At 42.8% G+C, this 23,140-nt stretch overlaps 1 protein-coding gene and 1 long non-coding RNA gene across 6 annotated transcripts in view; one reads left to right on the top strand and one right to left on the bottom strand.

Annotated features, from left to right (window-relative positions):
• Positions 1–23,140, top strand: part of LOC124068904 — a 25,189-nt gene continuing 2,049 nt past the window's right edge. The window contains exons 1-4 of one of the 4 annotated variants that reach the window (XR_006844992.1): positions 1–554; positions 1,056–1,143; positions 2,210–2,303; positions 4,771–5,083. This is a non-coding gene — a long non-coding RNA (uncharacterized LOC124068904). Of the gene's footprint in view, positions 555–1,055; positions 1,144–2,209; positions 2,304–4,770; positions 5,084–23,140 lie in introns of those variants that run through there. The other 3 variants (XR_006844995.1, XR_006844994.1, XR_006844993.1) reach the window with 3 other exon arrangements.
• Positions 3,493–16,925, bottom strand: LOC124068897 (junctional protein associated with coronary artery disease). Of its 2 annotated transcripts, XM_046407436.1 has the most exons (4): positions 16,745–16,925; positions 11,423–11,853; positions 5,432–9,327; positions 3,493–4,694 (listed from the first exon to the last, which is right to left on the bottom strand). In XM_046407436.1, exons 2-4 carry the CDS (start codon positions 11,746–11,748, stop codon positions 4,660–4,662), a joined length of 4,257 nt encoding a protein of 1,418 aa, XP_046263392.1. In that variant the 5' UTR covers positions 11,749–11,853; positions 16,745–16,925; the 3' UTR covers positions 3,493–4,659. The 2 variants fall into 2 exon arrangements, with proteins under 2 accessions (XP_046263392.1, XP_046263391.1); XM_046407435.1 differs by lacking the exon at positions 3,493–4,694 and having other exon boundaries at positions 5,148–9,327.

The following is a 23,140-nucleotide window of genomic DNA, read 5'->3' on the forward strand; positions in this document are numbered from 1 at the left end:
AAGAAGCAGTGGCAGGCACACCACTACTGCTAGTGTGTACTAGTATGGAAGTACTTGTGCAGTAACAGAGGATAATATTTAAGTCGTGAGATCATTTATTGAAGTCGCAGTGTATTTTCAGGTTACTTAAACGTTGGTATGTTGCATTGATGATCATCTGCGGTATGTCCACGTTGGCCTGCTGGTCAGTGAAGGCCACAGGTGGGCCGCTCGTGACCCGCAGTACTCTGCCTCTGATTGGCTGTAATCCCAGAAGCAGAGAATGGCGGGTCAAGCCGTAGTCGTCTTCCTGTGGAGGAAAAAGTATCGCGGTCCGATAAATGGAGTTTGGAACCTGAAGTAGAAGGACGCTGAGCAGCAGGCTGAGGACGCCTTCACGATCTCTTCATTTTCAACAGCTACTAATGGGCCATGTTGGAGATTAATGCTTACATACAAAATACGAAACGTCTGCTTCTGCTTCGGCCTGATTTCTGTGGATTAGACTTTTCGTGGTGAAGAATCACTTCAGTTCTTAAGAGAACCTGGTCTGGATTTTGTGGTTAACATCAAAGGTAAATCCCGAAGCATTCTGTGAAGAGGTCCTGAGAGTGACCCACTTGGTGCCAGTTAGCTGGAGTAACCCAACTGCACTGAGTGTGACATTTGTACCACATATACAGTTATGTGATATCAGATGAATGTGAATCATTCATGTAGAACTAATGAACATTTATATTGTCAAATTAAGTGGTATGCAGTTACAGCTACATGTTTACAGGCTGTGTCATTATATTGTATGGCTGTTTATCTCGTCGTTCTCCATTCAGTTCAGTATTGTTTCAGTGAGATAAGTTGGGCTTCATAAGTTCAATTTGTTAATAACTTTGTTCAGTAGCTCATTATGTGACAACCTATAATATAATGTTATGAACCCATCCTCCTCCCGTTGGAATCACAAACGTACCTTCGTGCAGAGCACCTTGTTGTCAGTGAAAAGAGAGCCTACCTATACAGGGATCAATAAAGTATCACATCAGAGAAGGTACTAATCAGACTTCTCCCTCTCTGTTTAGGAAAAAATGGCACAAAGAGGAATTTCAGCAGCATCTGAGGATGGATGACATCCAAGCTTCAGAGAGCATGCTGGGAGGTTTTCACAAGGTTCAGCTCAAGTTTAGTCTTTGCCAACACTTTGGTCGAGCAAGCGGAGCTCAGTGTGACAGTCTGGCAGGGTAATTGGGCTGAAATTACCAGTACACAAGTGTACTTGTGTGAAAAAAATGCACATAGTTGTGCACGTATGCTCTTTTTCTATTGCCCTAATATTGCTTTCAGAATAGAAGTCAATCCTTTGTGTCATTATCTTACATTTTTGAGAGAGAAAGTTAAGTATTTCTAAAATATTCTCCAAAGAATGACAACAGTGTCATTCTCCTCAGTGTGTTTGTAAACCTCATACAGTATATGAAGCAATTCTGTAGATGGCCCCTGCCCAATTGATCACAAACACTTTAATTTCATGCAAAGAGTTTATTTATGAATAAGACTGCAGTATCATACAACAGTAGCACAATCATATGACTATGGATTATGCTCATATTTATAGATACAAAGATAAAGGCGTGTATTAAAGGAAAAATGAATGAGTCTTCTTTTGATTTACTCTAAAAATAGCTTTTAAATACTTGGCATAGTTTTGTAAATTAAATTATGAAACATAATGTTTTGCCCACTGGTTTTACTATTGAAGTACCAAATGCAAATATATTTTATGAAAAACATTTTTTTTCTTCCTCTGTCTTGCATTTCATGCAAGGAAGAAAAAAAGATGTCAGTGAGTACAAAAAGCACTTAAATCTCATATGAAAATAGAAAATATTACAAGTGTGCATAATTACTTCATGTTGCACATAACCTGCAGTACAAAAAGTCAAATGACACTATGTTCAAGTGTACCTGACATGCCAATTATTGGGGGTTCTTATGTACTGAAATAGCTTTTTAAATGTCGTTAGGGGCAGTTTACACACAAGACCGAGGCAGGGCCTTTCAGCCTTCAAAATGAATTGAAAATGAGATGTGTTAGTAACTATGGGCGTGCCAGCTTGTCCTCCCTGTGGTGCTGACTATGGGCTTGTTTTGAAACATTGAATCTTGTCCCGTACTTTTTAAAATGATGCTTTTTGTGTTGTTTGAAGTTCACAGTTTTGATTCAATGTTCCTACAGCTAAACGGCATGAAGAGCAGAAACTATCCACAATGCTACTGTACCTCTCCAGCCAGAGGCGTGGCAGAACAGTAAGTTGCTGTAAAAACCTAAGGTATGAAACAGTGCTTAGTACGTTAGTATTTGGCATTGCCTGAAGTATAATGTAATGCACACATAATAAGGCGACATGATTATTCCAAATTTACAAGAAATGTTTGAAATACTAAGACAAAGTTCTGAGTTGATAAAATGCTACAACTGCAAAATGCTACATAACAGTTAAGTGATACTTGACGAGTGATCAAACAGCGATGGATTCCTACAGATCTGTTGCTGATACGTTACACCAATGCAGCGCTGCTGTTGTGGAAAAACCACGTGACTGCAAACTTGTTTTTATCCACAAGATTTTTTTTTCTTATCATTATTTACATTTTAGGTTAGAAATTAAAATTTATTAAAAATCCCTGTATTTTTAAAAAAAAAAAAAAATCATTTTTTTTCATACACTTTGCAATTATGTGGTTTTTAGCCGAAAATAGCATACTGCATTGTATCCTTTAGTGCAATAAGTATTGGGGACAACAGAACAATTTACACAAAATGAACACGCTGTGTAATTAATGAAACAAAGAAAGAAAGGAGGAAGTTAGGAGGAAGGGGGAAAGAATAAAGGGCGGGTGGAAGGAAGGAAAAGAAAAAAAATCCCAATTTTATTTCTAAACATGTTTCAAGGACAACAGAACAATACATGATTTGAGCTGGAAGACATACAAACACAGAGATAGACACAAGCCATGTTTGACCACCAACATAGGAAATACAGCTGAGATGAACCGATGTCTCAAATATCACAAGGAGCGTCCGACGTTGACTCGCTTAGCGTGTGAAAAAGCACTATCAAACAGGAAATAATGGCACAATCAAAAAGTTTCCATCACATCAACACTGACACCGATGAACCCTGTCTCTCACCGAAACTGAATCGTGTGATCAAGGCACACCACAGGGCCACCCCTTTTTATATCACTCTGTTAAGATTTTAAAGCACTAGAAAATTATGTATACTCTCATTATGATACAGACGTATGATACTTTCAGCTTGATATAAGTGTGGAGAAATAAAATTTCATGGTTAAATACAAAATATCTCTTAAAATATTTAAAATATACTTTATTTTTTACATTATGCAAACTGATTAACAATTCGATGATAAGAAAAATAAATATTCCGTGAAATGTAGTCTCTTTGCGGTACAGATGTATGAACATAGATATATATATCATGAAGTAAAGCACCCACCCCCTGTAAAGCGCCCATATACCCTGACACGATTCCATTTCCCTGTAATATTTGATCTGAATGACACGTTCACATTAAAACTCCTGCCAATGGTTCCTACAGGAAGCTCCACTAAACCGCTGAGCTGTTTGTAAAACAATATTGCTCTACATATCCTTTTTGTGTTCTATATCCCCCTGTCCATCTTTCATTTTAATCAAAGTTGCCAACCGCCATGTCAACTCAATCCGTGCCTTTATTGCTTCCTGAAATTACATGGAAATGGGAGCTATACATCGGATTGATCAGGGGACTAACTGGTTAAAAAAGGCAACTCTCCCTCTCCATCGTAGAACCAATGTATCATGTAGTAGGTCACTGATCTATCGTGGCATGTGGCGCAGAGTCACTCTTCACTGAAGAGCTCGATGGGTTATGACTGCGGTGTGTACAAAAGCAATGAGACGGGGCACAATGTCATTAATTTTTTAAAAAAAGAAAGGCTGATTGATCTCGTCTGAAAATCAAAACAGTTCTTGAGCCAGAGACAGTGATGTCCAGTTCTAAAACAGCTGTCGCCTCACCACGACAATCAGATACGCAGTTTATTTTGGTGTAGTTTAAATGCAACAGAACAGGTTTGTGACAATAACCCTTCTATATCTACGTTAGGTTAAACATAAATGCTTACATTCATATCCTTAACAGTTCGCCCGTAAACAAACAGACTCGTTCAGTATGCGAAAAATGTCTCGACTGTATTCACAATGGACATTTTAGAAGTTCTAGTATGCATGACAGAATTGCATAATGTCTGCCAATGAGAAAAGCATAGGGAGGAGAGAATAGAAAGGACAAGCCGCTACAAGAAGACTAACTAGTGGGAACCCTAGAAGAGGATGGGCTTGGGGATGGAGGACAGATGGGGTAGTGGAAAGTCAGTTTGGGAAGGCTGGGGAGGGATTCAGGGTGGAAGTTGCCCCACAAGTTAAAGGGGCACCTCCCTTTGGCAGTGGAACAGCACTCTTAGTAGTCAACGCAGCGCCGAGGGTGAGGGTGTACACAATGCTCTTGTCGGACAAGAAGGCCATTTCAGTGTCAAGATGAGATGAAGGCATTCTAGTAGGCAGCCAGGTCACAGTGTTGGAGCTAAAAACCTCAGATGGAGATGATGGACGCAGTCTTTCTACACTGTCTCCACTCGGCTGGGATCATGGGGCTCTGCGACGTAAAGAAGAAAAATATAAAGAAAAGGTGCATTTTTAATCTATATTCATCCCAAATATCTATACTGTAGGAGGGAGGTAAGGTGCAGAGTGCATCGCCTGAAGAACTGCAGGATCTGTCGCGGTCAAAAATAATTCCCTTTGACAGGACACTGAGACATGTTTTACTGCATGCTTTATGTTTATTATTTTTATTCCATTAACATAAATGTCAGTCACATGTTTAATGGAATTAAATTCTCTGAGGAGGGTAGAAGACTTGCACTATCTCTGGGCACTGACACCATCTTGTGGAGATTTCTTTAACAGCAAAGCCCATTGACCGTTCCTTCAATTTTAACACCTCCAGAGAAAACTGTACAATGTATTCTGAAGATTTATACACACTTTTTCTCCCTTCCTTATAGTATCACTTAATTGTTCTGTTACCCACAGATTTATCAGCATTTAAACGGAGTCACGCTGAAGCATGCATAAAGAAGTCTGTGGATAGAGACAGGAAAGTTAAACAGTGCATTGAACAAATATTTGAAAAAGTGTCATTGTTATTGTCCCATTTTCTTTTTCGATTTGGTAGGCCAATTGAAACTATGTGGAACATGGGAAATAAATGTTTTACTTTTAATGTGGGTGCATTTATAAAGTTGGCCAGTCTAGACAGTCTAAACTTGATGAACATGTATTTCCACAAAGCTCCTTGAAATTTAATTTCCTCTGATTTTCTTATCTTACCTGGGAGAGATGACTCCTCCTCATCTTGCAACACTGTCTCCATAGAGACATGCTGTGAATGGGTGACCTCTTGATCGTCCTCATTGTCTCTCTGAGAAGCACAATGGGGCTCCTCTGCTTGTTGGTCCTTGCCCTCCCCCTCTGTCTCTGCCTCCCCTTCCCCAGAGTCAGTACTCCTGATGCTGAGGCGCCTCATCCTATACATAACGTCCACCTCCCTCATCCGGGCCAGGCGCTCAACTGCCACCCGACCTGGAGAAATAGCCAGCTTATTCTGCAATGCTTCAATTCGGTGGGAGGGGCCCTTGTTCTTCCTCTCCCCCTCCAAGCTAAGAGACAGCCTGCGGTCTAGGTTTGGGGGAACTGAAAGTGGCAGTCTTTCTGGTGGGAACTCTGGCAACCCTTGGTGGTCTCGCCCCAGATGAGTCCGTAAACCAAGTCTATGCTCTGGGAAAGCAAATGGCTTCTTCTCTTGCTCATGCTTGTCATCAGCCATTGTATCGTCTTGTCCCTGATGCTCACTTTCCACCTCAGCTTTCTGTTTGTCTGAACTGCCTTCACTTGGTTCTGTAATGGTTTCCTTCCCTCCTAATTCTACTTCCTTAGTTACTGTATCACTAACACTCTGTTCTTCTGAGACTTGGGGGTCTGCAGGCACATCAGTTGCTAATATTGTGGATGCACTGTCCTCTGTAGCTCCATCTGCTGGTATGCTCTCAGCAGGATTAACTAAGCACGAATTGTCCAACTTTTCTGCCTGAGCATTGCCTGTATTTTCACCCACTTTCTCAATTTCTTGTGTCAGTGAATGCTGCTCCCTTGTTTCAGCACACAGGTCAGACCCTGACTGATTCAAACTTGAGTCCTTTGGCTCTGCTGTTTTTGTGTCCTCTGCTGGACTTTCTAATGCAGCGCATTGTGGTGGACTGCCATTTTGATTGGCTGAGCTGTCCGAGCTGTTCTCCTCATGAAGTGGAGGCAATGGACCCTGTCTCATCTGATTCTCAAGCTCTCTCTTACAAATAGGGCACTCCTCCTCTGATTCCGCATTAAGATCTTGAAGAAGCTCTGCATCGTTGGGTTTAAAATTGCCTGCGGACCCTTTATTGGCATCTGCCGGGTCTCTAGACTGACGCAAAGTTTGACATATGTCCTCATAATCAGGGGGACTGGTGAGCGTAGATGCATCTTGCATGGGCTGTCTATCTGCCCACGGCACCTCAGCTGCTGTGGTGTGCGTTGCTGGACTAAAGTCACAAAGTGGCGTCTCGATAGGCTCGTCTGGCAGGTCTAGTTTCACAGTCCTGCCATCATTGCTCCGTCTGCGAGAAAGATGCGCAACAACCCTGTATTCTCTGAAGCCTGTCTCCCGAGGTGGGACAGGGAGCTCCTCCCTAAGCTGCTTGCTGAAGGTTACCGACTTTGTTGCAGGCCTGGAGAAGGCGCTCTTGACTTCCCTGTATTCCGGGTCAACAGACCAGCTTACTGCACTGCGCCTAAGGCTGCTGGGCTTGTTGAGAGGTTGTGATGTCAGTCGGATTTTGATACGCTCAGGGATTTGAACAGAACCATTTGGGACTTTATTGCTGGCAGTGCCTAGTTCCAAGATGTCTTTGTAGGCCTCATTGAGGTCTTCTATGCACTTGTCAACACTGGGCTGTTTGCTGCTCTGCTGCTGTTGTTGATCCTGCACTTCAGTTTTGATGGCCTCCAGCTCTTTAACAGCATCCCATGGTCGCTGGGTGGTCGGTTTGAGCCGAAACTGTTCAAATGGTTCCTGCCCACTGTTCGCTGCTGGTTTGGTCTCCTCCGCATTTCCTGAGGGTGGTACTGCTGGCTGCTGAGCTGTGCTCTTGTTCAGCTGGTTGGAGAAGGTGGATGTTAGGGAGAAGGCGCTGTTGCTTGACAGTTTCAGGCTCTTCACTCCCTTTATTGGAAAACTGAAGGCAGTGCCCACTACACCGCTGTTATCAGGAGGGACGTCAGTGCTGGAAGGGACAGGGTCTTGTTGTGCTTCCTTGTCTTCAGGGGCAGGTTTTCGGGCCTCTGGGCTAGTTTGTGTCTCTTGGTCTCGATACTGGTTTGCAGGCCAGGATCCTGACAGTTTCATTTCCTTATAATGGTTTATCTTAGGGGGTCTACAGGGTACTTTTTTAAACATTTTGCTGCTCGCTCTGCTGCTTGTTTTGCTGCTTGCTATGCTACCAGTTAGTGCTTGCAGCTCAGCTTCAGCTGAAGATGTGCTTTGGAGACTTTGGTTTGTTAAATGGCCAGTTTTGTTGTCACTAGGACTGTCAGCTGGGTCTGGTGACTTCTCATTGTTGTTATTCTGATCACGGATTATCCCACTGAGCTGTGGAGTAACAGGGACAGACACCAAACAAAAAATTGTCTCACTGAGTCTCTTTTTTAGGTTCTTGGATTTGTCTTTCTCTGGTGGCTCTGGTTGTTCCACCTTTTTGACTTCTGTCACAGTTTCAGAGACACCCTGGTCAGCCGGCTTGCATGGAGGAGGTGGTGGTTTACCCAGAATGGATGAAGGAAAAAACTGACTACGGTTTTGTTCAGGAGCTACACTGTCACTTTTTTTGTTTATTCCCCTGTTGCACCATCGATTACTGCTGTCGTTGTCATTGAGAGCTGTTTTGCGGTTGTCAGTGTTGAGAGCTGACCCCTGTTGGGGAGGAAAGGCACTATCATGTGTAGATTGTCCTAACATTTTAGCAGACGGAGTCTCTTTGTTGATGTTACGTATCTTGTCTGAGTCAGTGAGAGAACTTCCGCTAGGCCCTCCTGAGATTTGCTTCACTCTTGGGTCTTCAGTGGGTAACGGACGGACATGACCTGGTTGTTCTTCATGTCCAGAATGTACCTGTTTTCGATAGGTTGCACCACGATCTCCATAATGCTCTAGCCATGAACCACCTGCCTGTCTGGAAAACCACCTTCCAGGATCTGAGCTGGGCATCTGCAGAGCTTCCGCCCTCCATCTTAGGTTTGCCATTTCATTGCGGTTCATTGAAACCGACCTCGGGGGTGGAGCTCTTCTATAAGATGGGGGTGGGATGTAGCCAGGGGGCTCCATTCCAGAGATGACAGAGTGTTGTGCGAAATAGTCTTGTCTCAGTTCCCCTCCCCTTGGATAATAGATAGGCCTTTCTTTTTGTTTGGCACCCTGGTCTATAGCAAGCATTTCTGCGCTACCCCTAGTCTGCTGGTGAATCTCGTATGATGGAGGCTTTAAAGGCCTGCTAAACCTGGGCTTTGGTAAAAGTGCAACATGGCTGCTTGGCCCAGCATTCCTACCCCACCGATCCCGAACAACAGCACCACTATAGATATATCTACTATAGGGCCCAGAGAAGACAGTGCTGTTTATTCTCTGTTGCCTGTCAGGTAGGCTAGGCCGAGATGGAATGAGCTCTCTGCTGCTAGCTCCATCAGGTGACAAAACTCTGGGGAGAGATTGGGACTTTGCTTTAGTTCTAGGGTGAAAAAAACCCTCTGGTGTCCTCAGTCGGTACTGCTCCTGAGCCCACCTTTCCCCGTCCCCATCCGACAACTGCCTTCCCAGGCCCACAGCAGGCCTCCACTCCTCTGTACCGAGGCTCTGGCACTTTCTTTCCCCTGTTACCCTTAGCTGACCAGGGGCTGCATCCAAGTCCCTTAGCCAGGAAATGTCCTCCCATAGCTGCTGCGCCTGTCTCTCTGCTCTGTGTTCCTCTGCTGTAATCAGGGCCTGTGGCCTCCATGCACCAGCAGAGGCCCTCAGCTCCCTGCCATCGGCATAATCCAGTAGGATGCTGAAGTCCTGGCCTCGCCTCCGCCAGTAGGAAACATCCCTCTCATCATAGCTCAGCGGCTCTGAATAAGTCAAACTGGGAACATCGTAGAACCTGCAAATACCAAAAAGTTCAGTGTAAATAAGACATTCACGCTGATACAGGAGAGTGAAGTGGAGCCTGAATCTAGTTTTCCTGGATGGAGTTACAGAAGTGGCAAGATTAGTAACATGCTTACTTCCACTGAGTGCACAATGGGTTGAAATTGCAAATTACAGCTATATTCCTTTATATGATAACATGATTGATGACAATTTGATAATATTTTGTAGATAAAACTACACTGAAAAGGAACTATTAATACATTTAACTTTAATCTGAAGCTGAACTAAAGCTGCAGGAACAAATAAATATTTCAGTTTGTGTGCTAATATAAAAATGCAACAGCAACCTTTTGAGATTGGAGAATTGGTAATCATTAAAAGGGACATGTCCATGCCAGCCTCAAGCATGTGTTTTGGCTTTGGCAGTATTGGCTTTCCAGTGCAACTTAATCAAAGAGAGCCAGCACATGCAGTATGAGACAGAAGTGCTAAAGTCAGCGACTTCCAAGTCCCTTGAAGAAACCGTGAAATTGTGATGCTACTGCAATATGATCTGCATATTAAATTGTGACAACCTTATCTTGGAAGCTGGACATCTGGACAGTAACTGTGTCTTTTAAAGATAGTGTACGCAAAAACAACCTAATTACCTGGTCTGACATGAAAGCAAAACCTCCTTCCCTCTGTTTAATTGATCACATAGTTCAATTAGCTGGATCAAATTGCACCCTTTTTATAAAATATCTTGTGACTTACTCATAAACAATAAAACTTTAAAGCAGCCTGCTTCAGTGTGTCAGAATAAAACCTAATTACAGAGAAAATCAGAAAAAAGAAGAAGGCCTTTTTGATTGTTGCTAGGTCAAATATGTAATATCTAATGCAACAGTATAATTTTAATAAAGCTTGCTGAATTTAACATAAAATGGCGTGTGTGACGAGTGACTGGTTCCACTGTGGTGTGATAAAACAGTACCGCATGATGATTTTAGTTATGGTTCCATATTTACCTCTGATGTGCAAAATATAGCTGCAATGCATGTTGCACTGTCAAAACAATTATCTTAGAAACAGCATACTTAATCACAACAGATTAAGTCTAAAAAACAAAGAACTTCTTTCTGTTCAAGAGGGTCATTTTGTTAAATTGCTCTGTAATTTTAAATTTTGAATTTTCTCAAGCAGTCACTGTAATTTTCTTGGTGGAGTGGAAGAGTGCCGAAGCAGAAGAAACAGTGTGATATTCATTCATTCATATCAGTCGCATCCAAGAAAGAGATCAATAATTACATTTTCTTAGGCTAGTTGATTCATATTTATGATAGATCCATGTAAGGCTGGGATATGCAGTTATCACTTCCATCAAAAAACAAGTAAAAATCTAACCATAAAATAGGTATTATAATATACCTTTGTAAAATATCCAATGTGCTGAATAACAAAAGAGAAATTAAAAAAAAGAATTATTACAATTACCCTTTTAAAGAGCCTCATCTTACATCTGTACTGCACCAAGTCACTGTACTCATTCATTTAAGCTGCAAAGTCAATGGATCATCCTCAGCAGCATATGCTACTGTATGGCTGAGGGGAGCTGCGCTGTGCACACTTGCCCAGCAACATGCTTACATCACAGAGCACGTGCTGGGTGTGATTCGGTGTGCCAGTGTTTACAGTGGAGTGATTACGCGCCTGTCTTGAGGCATGTTCAGTCCTCCTCAGTTTGCTCACTGTCTAGTGCTGCTGTTTACATCTGCCTGCCTGGTGGATGCTGTGGAGACGATACCAGTGCATGGGTGGGCTTCAACGTAGACACAAGCCACCTCTCTGTGCAGGCATGTAAACAAGTCAAGCAAGCGCAAAGGCACCTTTCATAATTCCTCATATCCTGGCATAGGGTATGTCAGTGGTGCAGCTGCAGCCACAGTGTTCCGCAGCTCTGGAAGGAGGGGAAAGGGAAGAGGAAGGGAAAAAAAAAACCCTGCGCAGTGCAGACTCAGTTTTGCATGCAATACCGAAGAGCCCCAGTGAGAAGAGGGGAGAGGAAAAGAGGGAAGGTAAAGGATGTGGGGGAACGCAAAAGAGGGGGAAAAAAATATACTCACCCACTATCTGTGGCAAGAGAATCACCCAAGGGCTGAGCGTCACCTAGGATACCGATACCGGCCTCTTTTCTCCTTTGGTTCCTTTCCCCGCTCTCATTGTCTGTGGCGGGGTAGCCCTTCACCAGTGCCTGCCTGCTGCCGTAGATGCCTGTGATAGATGCCCCCCGGTCGGCCTCATACCCGTTCAGTGTCCCCCGGCCAGCCCTGTTGTCCACAAGTTCACGCTGGCAATCAGCAGGACGCTTGTCATAAGGCGTGGCAGACGGAGGGCCACTCTTGGGCAATTTATATCCGTGCGAAATGAGGAGGTCCTCCACACTGTACATGGTGGTGTCTCTCACTTCTGGGCAGGAGGGCAAAGGTGGGCGTGTTGCCTTATGCGCAGTGCTGCTGGTGGAAGCTGGAGCACGGCTGCTCAGCAGAGGCCATCACTGAGGGGAGGACAGGGGAGGGAAGTGGGTAACATGTGAAGAGATTATTTCTGCATGCGACATGCGACTGGAGGATGTGTCATTCTCAACACACTAGCAGGAAATACAGATGTTTGTGTTACCTTATCAGATGTGTTAATGTGTTACGTTTTCACCATGCGCTGAGTTGAAAAGCTCAGTGAGTGTTCTAAATTTAATATAACACAGTGTCTCATGCAGACATTATTGTGTCTCCAATGGCAACTCTAGACTGTACAGCTTTAGTTTTTAAAAGTGTGTATCTTCTGTCGTAGTACCATTGATTTTCTCTTCCAAACCCGGAAGAGTTGTTAGCCATACCCTTCCTTCCTCACAAACACATTCTCCCCTCTTTCCAAACTGTCTAAAACCATCGTCTAATATATAAACTGCCAAACTGAGAGTTGTTCCCATCCATTAAACCACTGCCTACATAATGATTTCTCTCCCTTTTGTCTGTGATAAATAGTGTGATTTAACCTCAACACAAGCAGGTTCTAGGTGAAACATTCGTCATCAGTCCGTACAATCAGTTTATTGCCAGAGTTATTGTTCTCTCTGACACTCTGAGCTGCGTTTTGGACAGCAGTCCTAATCTATGCGTGTGGACAGTGGTGTACTCTGTCCAATAGACTAGAGGAACTGCATGTATTAACAGAAACCACAAAGCAATTTTTCAACATTGCGCAGAGAGACGGAATTGAATGCCTCAGCACAGTGACAGATTGTGTCCGATACTCCTTCCTTTAGTTTTGCATATATTTGCCTTTCTGGCAACTTAATACAGCTGCACCCATTCTGCATAGAATATTCAACACAGATTACTGTACACAACATATACACTACTCTTTGTCTCTGTGGTATGTGTCCTCAGTACTTCTTCTCTCCTTTTGACATTTGTTACATGTAAATAAATTGATTGAGACCCTGAATCATAAAATCTAGTAAACAAAAACTAAAATGAACATGAAATATAAGAGAGTAAAGTTTAATTTAAAATACTAGCAAAAACTTAGACATGAAAGTCTTTTAAACTTTAATTATTTTTTTTGTCATATATTTACAGGATCCTTACTTTATTTATCCTAATGAAAAAAAAGTTTTAAAATCTGTGTACAAGTACATCTGGATTGATTTCCATGATGATCTGTGAACCTTGTAAACCAAAACCAACCAAACCAAAACTTCCCAGGCCACCACATCAGGCATGGACATTACAAAATCTGTTCCACAACACAGAGATCAAACTGTTCTCCTCTCATATTGTCATCACTGTGCCTTAAATACAAAATGAAGCAGTCTGAATAAGAAAAGATTAAATTGGCTGACTGTTGTCTTGTTATTGTTAACTAATTATTTGTTTAGTCGGTAAATTGTCTAAAAATAATGAAAAAATTACCTTTCCAAGTGTTGTTGTTCAGCCAACAGTCTAATACCAAAAGATGTTCAGCTTACGACCACTAAAGACTTGGAGCAGGAGTGGCAAGAAGAAATATTTGTCATTTTCTTTTGGTTGACCATTCATTTCAGTTTTTCTGACATGGAAGAAAAGAGAATGAGGTTTTATGGCTGCACAAACACAAACTGAAGGTTTCGGTGTGTGTGTGTGTGTGTGTGTGTGTGTGTGTGTGAATGCTAAAGCGGTCCTGTCTGCCTGATATATTAATTAGCGGCTATAACAGTCTGTCCTGCCTGGAGATGACAGCAGATAGCTTATAAAACAGTAACAACACGATCAAAGGCTTTGCACACATTTTGGCTAATCGCGTTTGGACTTGGATTGTGGTTCACTATTCATTTTCCATTATGAAGGTGTCACTTAAAGAACAAGCAAGAGTGTTGAATCAAGGATCAAGGACCTAAGTGTTGGAACACGCTTACAAACCAGAATTCACTTTAAATTAGGGTGATGCTTTGACAAAATCGGTCATGACAAACGCCTTTATTATTCTTTTTTTTTTTACTACAATACTGCAGCTCTGTTACTGTTCAGTTAGAGATTACAGTTTACATCAGGCATGTGACTGGACAGAGATGTGTTCGAACATGACACTTTAGCACCCGGAGATATAAATTATCTTGTACCAAAATAACAGATTGAAAAGTTGTGACCAGTTCTAACATTTTATATTCCCCTGTGTGTAGACAAAATACACTGCTTTCATGTTGTTTGTTGTCCACCATGAACAAGCGTGATCCAAGTAACAAATTAATGGGTTTAAATGGGCTTGTGTGAGACGTGTTTCTGTCGCTCGACCTTGCTCACATGCTATTGAAAAGGAATTTATAATCAGTACATTATAATAGGATGCAATCAATCAAATGATGTTCCCTTTTGAAAGATTTAGATGTAATAATTGCAGTTTGTTGCTGTAACTATTTTTGCCGGAATAATTAAATACTGATACACTGATCCTGAATACACAACTTCTGGTAGAACTAACTGCCTTTAACAATCAGACTGGGGCTGCAATAGCAATTAATTTTAATCGCTATTAATCTGCTGATTGCTTTCATGATCATTGAATAATCGTTTAGTACATAAAAGTACTGAAAAATTCCCATCACAACTTCCCACAACAGTCCAAACCCAAAGCATATTCCATTTACTGTCATATCTGATGAAGATGGATAGAGATAATCTCTGTATATGAGAAGCTGGAACCAACAAATATTTGGCCTTTTTGCATTAAACCATTAATCGATTATCTAAATAGTTGCTGATTCATTTTCTCTTGATCGACTGATTGATTCAGCTGCATACACAAGAAACAGTTCGGAAAAAAACTCTAAAAAAAAATTAAACCAAGAAATCAGTCAGGAAAGCATGTTTTTGCTCCGTTTACATCAATGAGGCAAAACATTAGTCATATAACGGATCATTTCAGTCAAATGATTTGGAAAGATTTCCTCCTCTCCTCTTGACCTTAGGGTGACCTTAACATTTCCCACTCCATAACTTTGTCCGCTGTGCAGTTAGGAGTTGCCCCTGGCCTGGGAGCTTATTTCATACCGTATAATTCACTCTAACACTTTACATACAACCTGGAGGCAAATAATAATATCCAGATGTAAGACGCTCAGCAGAAAATCTCCACCTCAGGACCACACTGTGTGTAAACATATTCAAGGACAACACATGTGGAAATGCATTAGCCTGTTTGTGAATGTCACTGTAGCTTCTCTGACTAGAAAAGCCTGAGCAGACTCTAAAATATTATTAAAAAAATCAGCATGTTGAAAACAGAGCCTCTGATGTCTAAGTCCTCCAACTATTCCTGGCTCTTCAAGTGGAGTGAACGTGATAAATGCAGCAAAAAAAATCAACTCAAGGGCTTCTTGAATTAGCCAAATCCAGGAGCAGTCATGACCAGGGGAGATGAACACGTATAGAAAAGTAGCTTCCTTTAACACAGAGTTTTATCAGAGAGAACCAGACACGCGTTGGCCCTTTTCGACAAGGTCACAGCTTCAGATGATTGCAGTGGAAATGTGGCACATGAGCCTTTTTTTGCATAGCAACAACAAAAGTACCATTAACAATCACAACACAGCGAGATTGTACATGCATGTTATCGATATGCCGACTGATGGGATAGTTTTATGTGTGAGGATAAGGTCGGCTGTTGTAAAAGTTGCTGTTGAGGTCATTCATTGGCTGATAATTCCTGCTATTAAGAGTTTAGTCCTTTTTGTTTTCTGCTTTTGGAAACATAAACCAGTTTTCATGTGATCAGCATGGTAACTGCCCTGCGCAGCCCTGGAAAACACAACTCCAGGGTTGAGTCTATATTGACTTACTTTTAGAAATGTACTTTTATTGACCACCACCCACACTGAGCTGAGGGAGGGAGGCCCCCAGTGTACAGCCAGGCCTCGCACACTGCATGCACAGGTAGTGGCCACTGTAACACAACAGCACTCGCAGGCAGCACCACCCTAACTGCTAAGGGAGTGTACCTACATCTTACCTAGAGACAGGGAAAACAGAGCGCCACAGAGCAGCCTAATCATTAAAAAAAACTGCTTCTGCAAACTCATTTAAATCTCAAGTTCAGCACGTTTACAATTAAGAGCACTTTGTGTTAACTAAGTCCACCCTCAGGGGGGAATAAAAGAAAAAACAAACATTTTCATTTCCCCAGGATGATAACTCACAGTATGCATGAACAATGATTTGAAATAGATCTGTTGTATCACAACACACAGCTATCAATAATACATCTGTCAGGAATAGCTGTCTGTGCATAGACACGGTATGACCCGCTACAGCCCTGCTATAGCCTACTGCAGTGTTATGTGGCACAGCCTACAGCCTAAATTGACTGCTATGAAATGATTTTTCAAATCAGCTCCCAATACCTGCTTCGCCCAGCAGCGCCGCAAGTCCAGCGCCTACCAGGGAGGGGAAAAAACCCTCTACCTGCACGCACTGTAAGTTGAAAATACACTCCGCGGTCATGTTTTGACGAAAAGCCGCTTGGTCAAATCATAACCTCGGTGCAAATTTTTTGCCCAAGAAATGCACGCAGCGCAGCAACGAGCGCACATCCCCGCCTCGCCAGCAGCAGCGGCGGCGGCGGCGGCGGCGGCCCGGCGCTGATCTGTCGAAGGGCGAACATTTTGAGGTGTGTGCAAGTTGACGCGCGGTTAACGAGGAGGTTTTGCAGATGCGTCTTCGCTGAGTGAGTGTTTACCAAAGACCCGCTGCCCTGCGCTATCGTGGACGCTACGTGAGCCACAGAAAAAGAAACAGACACAGCAACCCCTCCCTAGAAATAACCCAGTGTCGGCAGAGTGTGGAAACAGCATGCAGCAAGATGCCATAACACAGCAAAAGCGAATAAGGGCGTAGCGACAGAGAGACGCATACCTGGGAAGATGCTTGGCGCGGCCGTCGCAGTTCCCCTGCGCCCAGCTTTAGCTGCTGAGACTGAGAGCACTGCACAGAGCCTGAGCCGAGCATGCCTATTGGTAGGCAGAGACGCGCTGGTTGCTGGCTGCCTGGACTGGGTTCTCCTCACTACAGCTGAGGTGGGGTGGGCTCCTCACATGCAGGCAGCTACAGAGAGGGATGTCAGAATGGTTTCTTCCAAACTGTTTCTCCTAAGTTTGCTTTTTTTCATAGCAACAGTCATTTTTTTCATTCCGTCTGGCATATCGACTTGAATGATAACTACGGACACTTGGAGCAGTGAGGTCTGCGTGTCTCCTTGTGTCTTAATCTCTGATTATCATGCTTGGTACATCAAAACCTGACAGGAACACACCTTATGTGTTTCCTCGAGAAAGGTCAGTCTGTGCGTGTGCTCATTTTTGCTGCACTGCTCATCTGATTTTTCCAGTAAAAACACCATCTCCCGGTGACAAAATTCTACAACCCCCATGCGTCTCTTTCCCATCCTGTCAAGTTTTAGATGTGCAGGATACGGCAGCGAGCTGCACCGCGCCCTTGGTGATGTTGATGACTCGTCACTGTGTGTGTCCCCCCTCCCATCCAATGCCAAGACAGCTTGGCTAATTAAATGTGCTGGGCTCAGGCCTTCCTGTGCCAACTGTGACATGCTGTACTCTGAGGGATCCCTCGTTCAGAGGAGTGACGGGGCAGCGCGCACGTCCAGCAGATACACTCACTGATGAAAAAGTGTTCAAGCCTGACCTCAGGGGTCCCTGCAAAAAGCAGACACTGTGGAAGCCAGGTTTTTCATGTATTCAGGAGGAGGGGTTTCAGGCATCCACATCTTCAGGCTGAGTGGAAACAGTTAAGAACAGAGGGAGTGCAGTTCAAGTGATCTCGAGAAGCCAAAGGTGCAGCTGATCTTCATTCCTGAATTCATCCACATTTTCAGAAAACGTCTGAACGTGGAGGCCGTGCATGGGCCACAGCCAAGGCGACCGACACTCTGCTGCAGCCTGGCTGGGCCGGCCACACTTGGAAGACATTTAATACCATTTTCACACATCAAACTCAAACAGCAAACCAACTGCATCAGCTGCAGTTCAAACATGATCTCAGATGCTTCCCTCTGTGTGAGAGGCAGAAAACGTGCTGAAAGTTTTGAGTTTCAACTGTAAAAGCTCTGCTCAGAGATCGAGCTGTTCACTCAGTCTCCGGTCCAGTCCAGTTAACTGATGACCTTTCTGTGTCTTATCTGCTTCTTACACTGTCCATGACAGGACAGAAATTTGTAGCTGTAAAAAAAACCAATCCTTTAGATGGTGAGTTTGTTGTATGTGTGTGTGTGTGATTCAAGAACAGATTGACTCACTTTAAGGATCACCACTCTGAGGATGACGTGGATAGTTTTACTAAGTCAGCAGTGCGTACGTGCCTTAAATCAAATGTGATGTGAGCAAAGTGTGAAGTAAATACTGCCCATAATGCAGCAAAGGTAATCATCAGATCTTCATCCTTCCTCCTAAACCACAATAAATGTACTGTAGATTTCTGAATATTATATCCTCAATCTTTCGCGCTTGTGAATGAAGTGGCTTGCAGCCTCCGTACGACTGAGTGAACACGTGAGCAATATTCGTTTAATATTCGTGGTGATATGTCTCCTAACTTTAAGAATAAATGTATAAAATTAGAATCAGTGTACCGCTCCGCCTCAGCTAATTACACTCTTCTCTGAGATTAAGAGCTTTGGAAAATCTAAATTCCACCACTCGATGCATTGGCCTCATGTCGGATGTGTTGTCATTTTAAATGCTGCCAGCCAGGAATACCTGCTGAACACTGATCTCTGCATAAGCCCTTCTTCTGCTTCCTGCCTCACTGTCAAGGCTCTGCCAGCAATACCCATCTCTATGGCAACATGACGTGTCATTTGGTGGACCCTTGTGTTCCTTATAGTACTTGAGTGCTTCTTTTTTAGAACGACTGCCCGAAGGGAAGTGAAGGCCTGATTCCAGTCTGAGTGCAGACAGGGTCAGTGCTGGTAGAATATTTTACCTGGAAGTCAATGAATTGTTAATTAGCAGGTTGTTTAGCTTGAATCTAATTTTGCCTCACAGCGTCATCATTGATTGTGTTTTGTATTTGATGTATCTCAGTCTCGTGCTGAATTTGACTCTGACTTGTCTTTACCAGAGGGGGATGTTGTCCCAGCTTTTTCCTCATTGGTATTACTAAAAGATAAAAAGATCATTTTTGTGATATTTTGCATATTTTACATGTTTTCCACCCATCATCGCGTGATCTTCATCGGCAGATTGCGTCTTCCAAGTGTGTTGGTCCTTATCTTGAGGGGTTTGATCTCAGTGAGATAGGCCTTTGTTGATAGAGGGTGACAGAGGGTAAATTCTCATTGTCACAGCAGCACAAGGATAGCAAAGTAAAGGTCAATTAAAAATATAAAAAGTAAAAAACACAGGGATATTTACACTTACGCTTGCAGTAACTCAACTTTGCACACTTTGGGTGAAGCAGCCTGCCACTGAAGGAGCTGCCCAGTGCTGTCAGAGTCTCATGCAGTGGGTGGGGGTCATTCTCCAGCAGAGAGGATAGCTTGGCTATCATCTTTCCCTCTCCCACCACCTGCCCTGGGTCAGGGGGGCTCCCTAAGATGGAGCTGGCCTTCCCAGTAATTTTGTCCAGTCTCTTCCTGTCTGCAGTAGAGATGCTGCTGCCCCAGCAGACCGCTCCATAGAACAGGGCTAATGCTACATCAGAGTTGAAAAATGTCCTGAGGAGCACCTCCTGCACTCCAGAGGACCTAAATCTACCCAGCAGGTACAGTCTGCTCTGGCCCGTCCTGTGCAGTGCAGCGGAGCTGTCTGTCCAGTCCAATTTGCTGTTGAGGTGAACACCCAGGTACTCGTAAGAATCCTGTTTTTGAGGTTTATGCAGAAATAGTCTGTGGTTTATAAGTGCCTGCTGTGGCAGTGTGATACAGACCCATGTCATTTGGCAGACTTTGCCATTTCCACAGCCCAACATGTAGCCTGCTGCATACTACAGTGGGTGGTCTAACACCCGTATCAGCTCTGCTCCACTTCACATGGCAGGCTGACTTTTTACTGAAGGCCTTTGCTTTTAATTTACTGCTTTTAAACTAACTGACTAGATAACTCGTACACATGTGCAAGAAAAAGCTTTTTAGAATACAGCTGTTGAAGTGACGAAGCCTCTTCTAGAATCAAAAAGTGATCTTTGACTCTACTTCTGTTTTTGCAGCAAATAAGGTCTGAGACTTTTTGGCTTCACATTAATCAGTTCCATACATTTCCTGAATGTTGTGCTTAAACTGTGTTTATTCTTAGAACAGCTGTCACCCGGAGGCGAATGTCTCACTTTAGACTGAACTCATTACTCATACAGGAGGTGTTGCGTGCATGTTTTTCCCATCAGCGGTACAGAAGGAAGAAAGATCTGACGAGTTCGCTTGAGACAGAATTACAGCGGTGCTTGCGGTTCATGCTTTAAAAAAAAAAAAAAAAAAAAGGGCCACAAATATGGACATTTAAAAGCAGGTGGAAAATTAATCAGTCCAGTCCTATGAACTAGAATGAGCACATACCTGAGTCTGAAAACAATTCACTGGTTGTTCCAGGGGTGGGTTTTACTGCATCATTACGTATGCTGTACGTGTACTGTATAGACATGCTGTTTTGTTTTGCAGTTACTTTTTTGTACAGTAACAGAGAGTGATCTATGTTCCAGAGTCGGATGATAATTCTCTGTGGGTTGGCGGCCATTTTCCTCCAACATCACGCTAAAGGTGCAAAGCTGAGATCATGTCGAACTGCTGGATGCAAGTTGTATGACCGTAGAGAATCTGCCAGTTGTTGTAATTTCATAACTTCCCAATTGATCTGCAACTGAAAAGACAGTGCAGTGACAATACGGAGGGACATCGGGCCACACATCAAGATAAACACATTTAAAAACCGTTAGCTATGGCTGGATAACAGCTAACATTAGCATTCAACCCCTTGCTGTTTAGTAGTGTTAGACGATACAGTGGGAAAGGCTTAAATTAACTTTGAAATACCAATACCAATCTTGGACACATTTTTGAAACCTGCAGGTAACGTTAACTGTTTCACTGTCTCTCCACCTGACCTGAGAAATGTTGAAGCCTTTTAAGCCTTTCTGATTGTATCATGTAAAAATACCAAAGTGTTACTTTAGCTAGGAAGCAGTTGAACGCTTGAATGCTAATTTTAGCTGTTGTCTGACGGTAGATAATATCAACTATATTGTTTCGCCTTGAAATATGGTGAAATAGTTGATCAGTCAGGAAGCTGTGAGATGTTTTGTCATTTGTCAGATTTTATGCGACTTGCAGCCTTGAACAATACAGTGAACATTATGTCAGCATTTGAGCTTCCCACTCAAAGCATGGCATCATGTGAATATGTTCTATGAGTGATCCTTATGACATTACGTGAAGTCATCTGATCCATAGTTAATTTAAAGATATTGATTAGAACCGCTTGAACCAGCGTTGTGTTCCACCAGCGTATTGCTTTAATGACTCTCTGTTTTGATTTTCATATTTGCTTGGACTGTAATATCACTACACAATGACCTGGTATTTTTTAAAACTGTCAAAACAGTTGTCAAGGCCATGGGTTTTTCCTTTGGGATTTGCGTGGTGAGTTGTTTGCACTCTAAAAACTAGTTTAAAAGCCTTCTTTTGCATAGTTCTCTACTTGTCTCCTGGAGACCGCTGGTCAGTGTGTTGAAGGTAAGAGATATTTTTCTTCTATTTTTAAAATTTTCCTCTGCTCCTTTCACTCTCTGCCTAGACTTAAAAAAACTGGACTGCCATGACTTCCTTCCACGAAGAGCAACATTGATTTCGGCTCAGCGGGGATCAGGCAAAAAAGCCTCTCATTAAAATCATAATTAGAACTTGGAAATGGCACGCAGGGTTCAACTATGGGGTGAGTTGAAAATCACTGGAACTGTTAAATTTGCACTTAGCCTTTCACTCCCAAACAAACTCGTGACGAGGTCTCATACAGCGTGAGGTGAAAGCTAAAAGCAGCGTCGTATCTGCTGAAGCCATATGTTTCCAGCGTTAAACTGATGTCCTGGACTCAAAAAAACACACTTTGATGCTTCAGCCTGTCCTATTTAATCTTGACAGTGACCCAAAACGGACTTATTAAGCTACTAAAAGTTGTTTTTCTATGTGATATTTATTTTGTGACCTATTTTTCAATGTCAAGGACGTTCTGTCTTTTCCACCTGAAGGTCAGTACTATGCATCATCATCACGCAAATATCAAACTGTAACGTCACATCAACTCTCTGACAGGACTCATAAACTCTCAGATCAGTTGTGAAGGTCCAGTTCAAACACACATTAACAGATATATTCACATAAACACACACACATACACACACACACTCTGCCCTCTCTCTGTCCCCAGCCCTGGTTGCCTAGGAGACAGCTGAGATGGGGACCCCATCTCATTACACACCAATAGGGCTGTGTGACTGGCTGGCGGGAGGAAAGCATGGGATCTTTATCGCCATCTAGCGGCCAAGGCCAAGAAATACATTTCAGTTTTTTTTGTTTTTTTTTTTTTCCCTCAAAGCCAAGATTCTGCCTAGTAACCCAATATGCTGACTTCTGGTGTAGAAATCCAGCTCTGAATTTCTAATGAGATGCGTCACACTGCTGTGGGGCTTTGCACAAAGCCAAAAGTTCAGCACGGGCCATTAGTGAGATGGTAATCTACTGGGTGGGTCAGCGATTGTACAACATAAAAACAAAAATGTGTGTTTTTATAAGGCAGTCAGGCACTTAAGCTTGTGGCTGAGCAGATTATTGTAAGAGTTACTCCTCAGAGAGATACATCATCATCAGGTACCTTTATTTAAGTACTACACCCAAGTGCACCCACACCCAAGTAACCGTATTTTACTTGGATATTTTACATTATGCTTCTGTACACTTGTACTTCACTACATTACAGAGGTAAATACTGTACTTTGTGCTATTGTGCTACACTAGATTTATTTAACAGCTGTAACGTTCCTCTCGAGTAATCTCCCCAACTTCATGCAAATGTTATATACATTATAAAGTTCTTACAATTAGCTCCAATGACTACAACATTAACATCATGCTTCTGTGTAAATGCGTCAGTGATTATTAACCAATAATGTAACAATGACAGGGGTCATTCTGTAAAAATAAGCACTTCTACTTTTAATACTTTAAGTGCATTTTGTTGCCAACTGGAATTCCCGGCCTGAGGTGCAGATGTTTTTTCTTCTGAGGGTCTTTGCCAAATGAAAAAAATATTT

The sequence above is a fragment of the Scatophagus argus genome, chromosome 13, assembly GCF_020382885.2.
Source record: "Scatophagus argus isolate fScaArg1 chromosome 13, fScaArg1.pri, whole genome shotgun sequence".
Lineage (NCBI taxonomy): Eukaryota > Metazoa > Chordata > Actinopteri > Scatophagidae > Scatophagus > Scatophagus argus.

What these genes read in the sequence shown, in the direction of transcription:
- LOC124068897 (XM_046407435.1), bottom strand. Translation starts at nt 11,748, where the DNA reads ATGTACAGTGTGGAGGACCTCCTCATTTCGCACGGATATAAATTGCCC. An exon ending in TCTCTTGCCACAGATAGTGG is followed by an intron (nt 9,328 to 11,422) that starts GTGAGTATATTT and finishes TGGTATTTGCAG; the next exon opens with GTTCTACGATGTTCCCAGTT.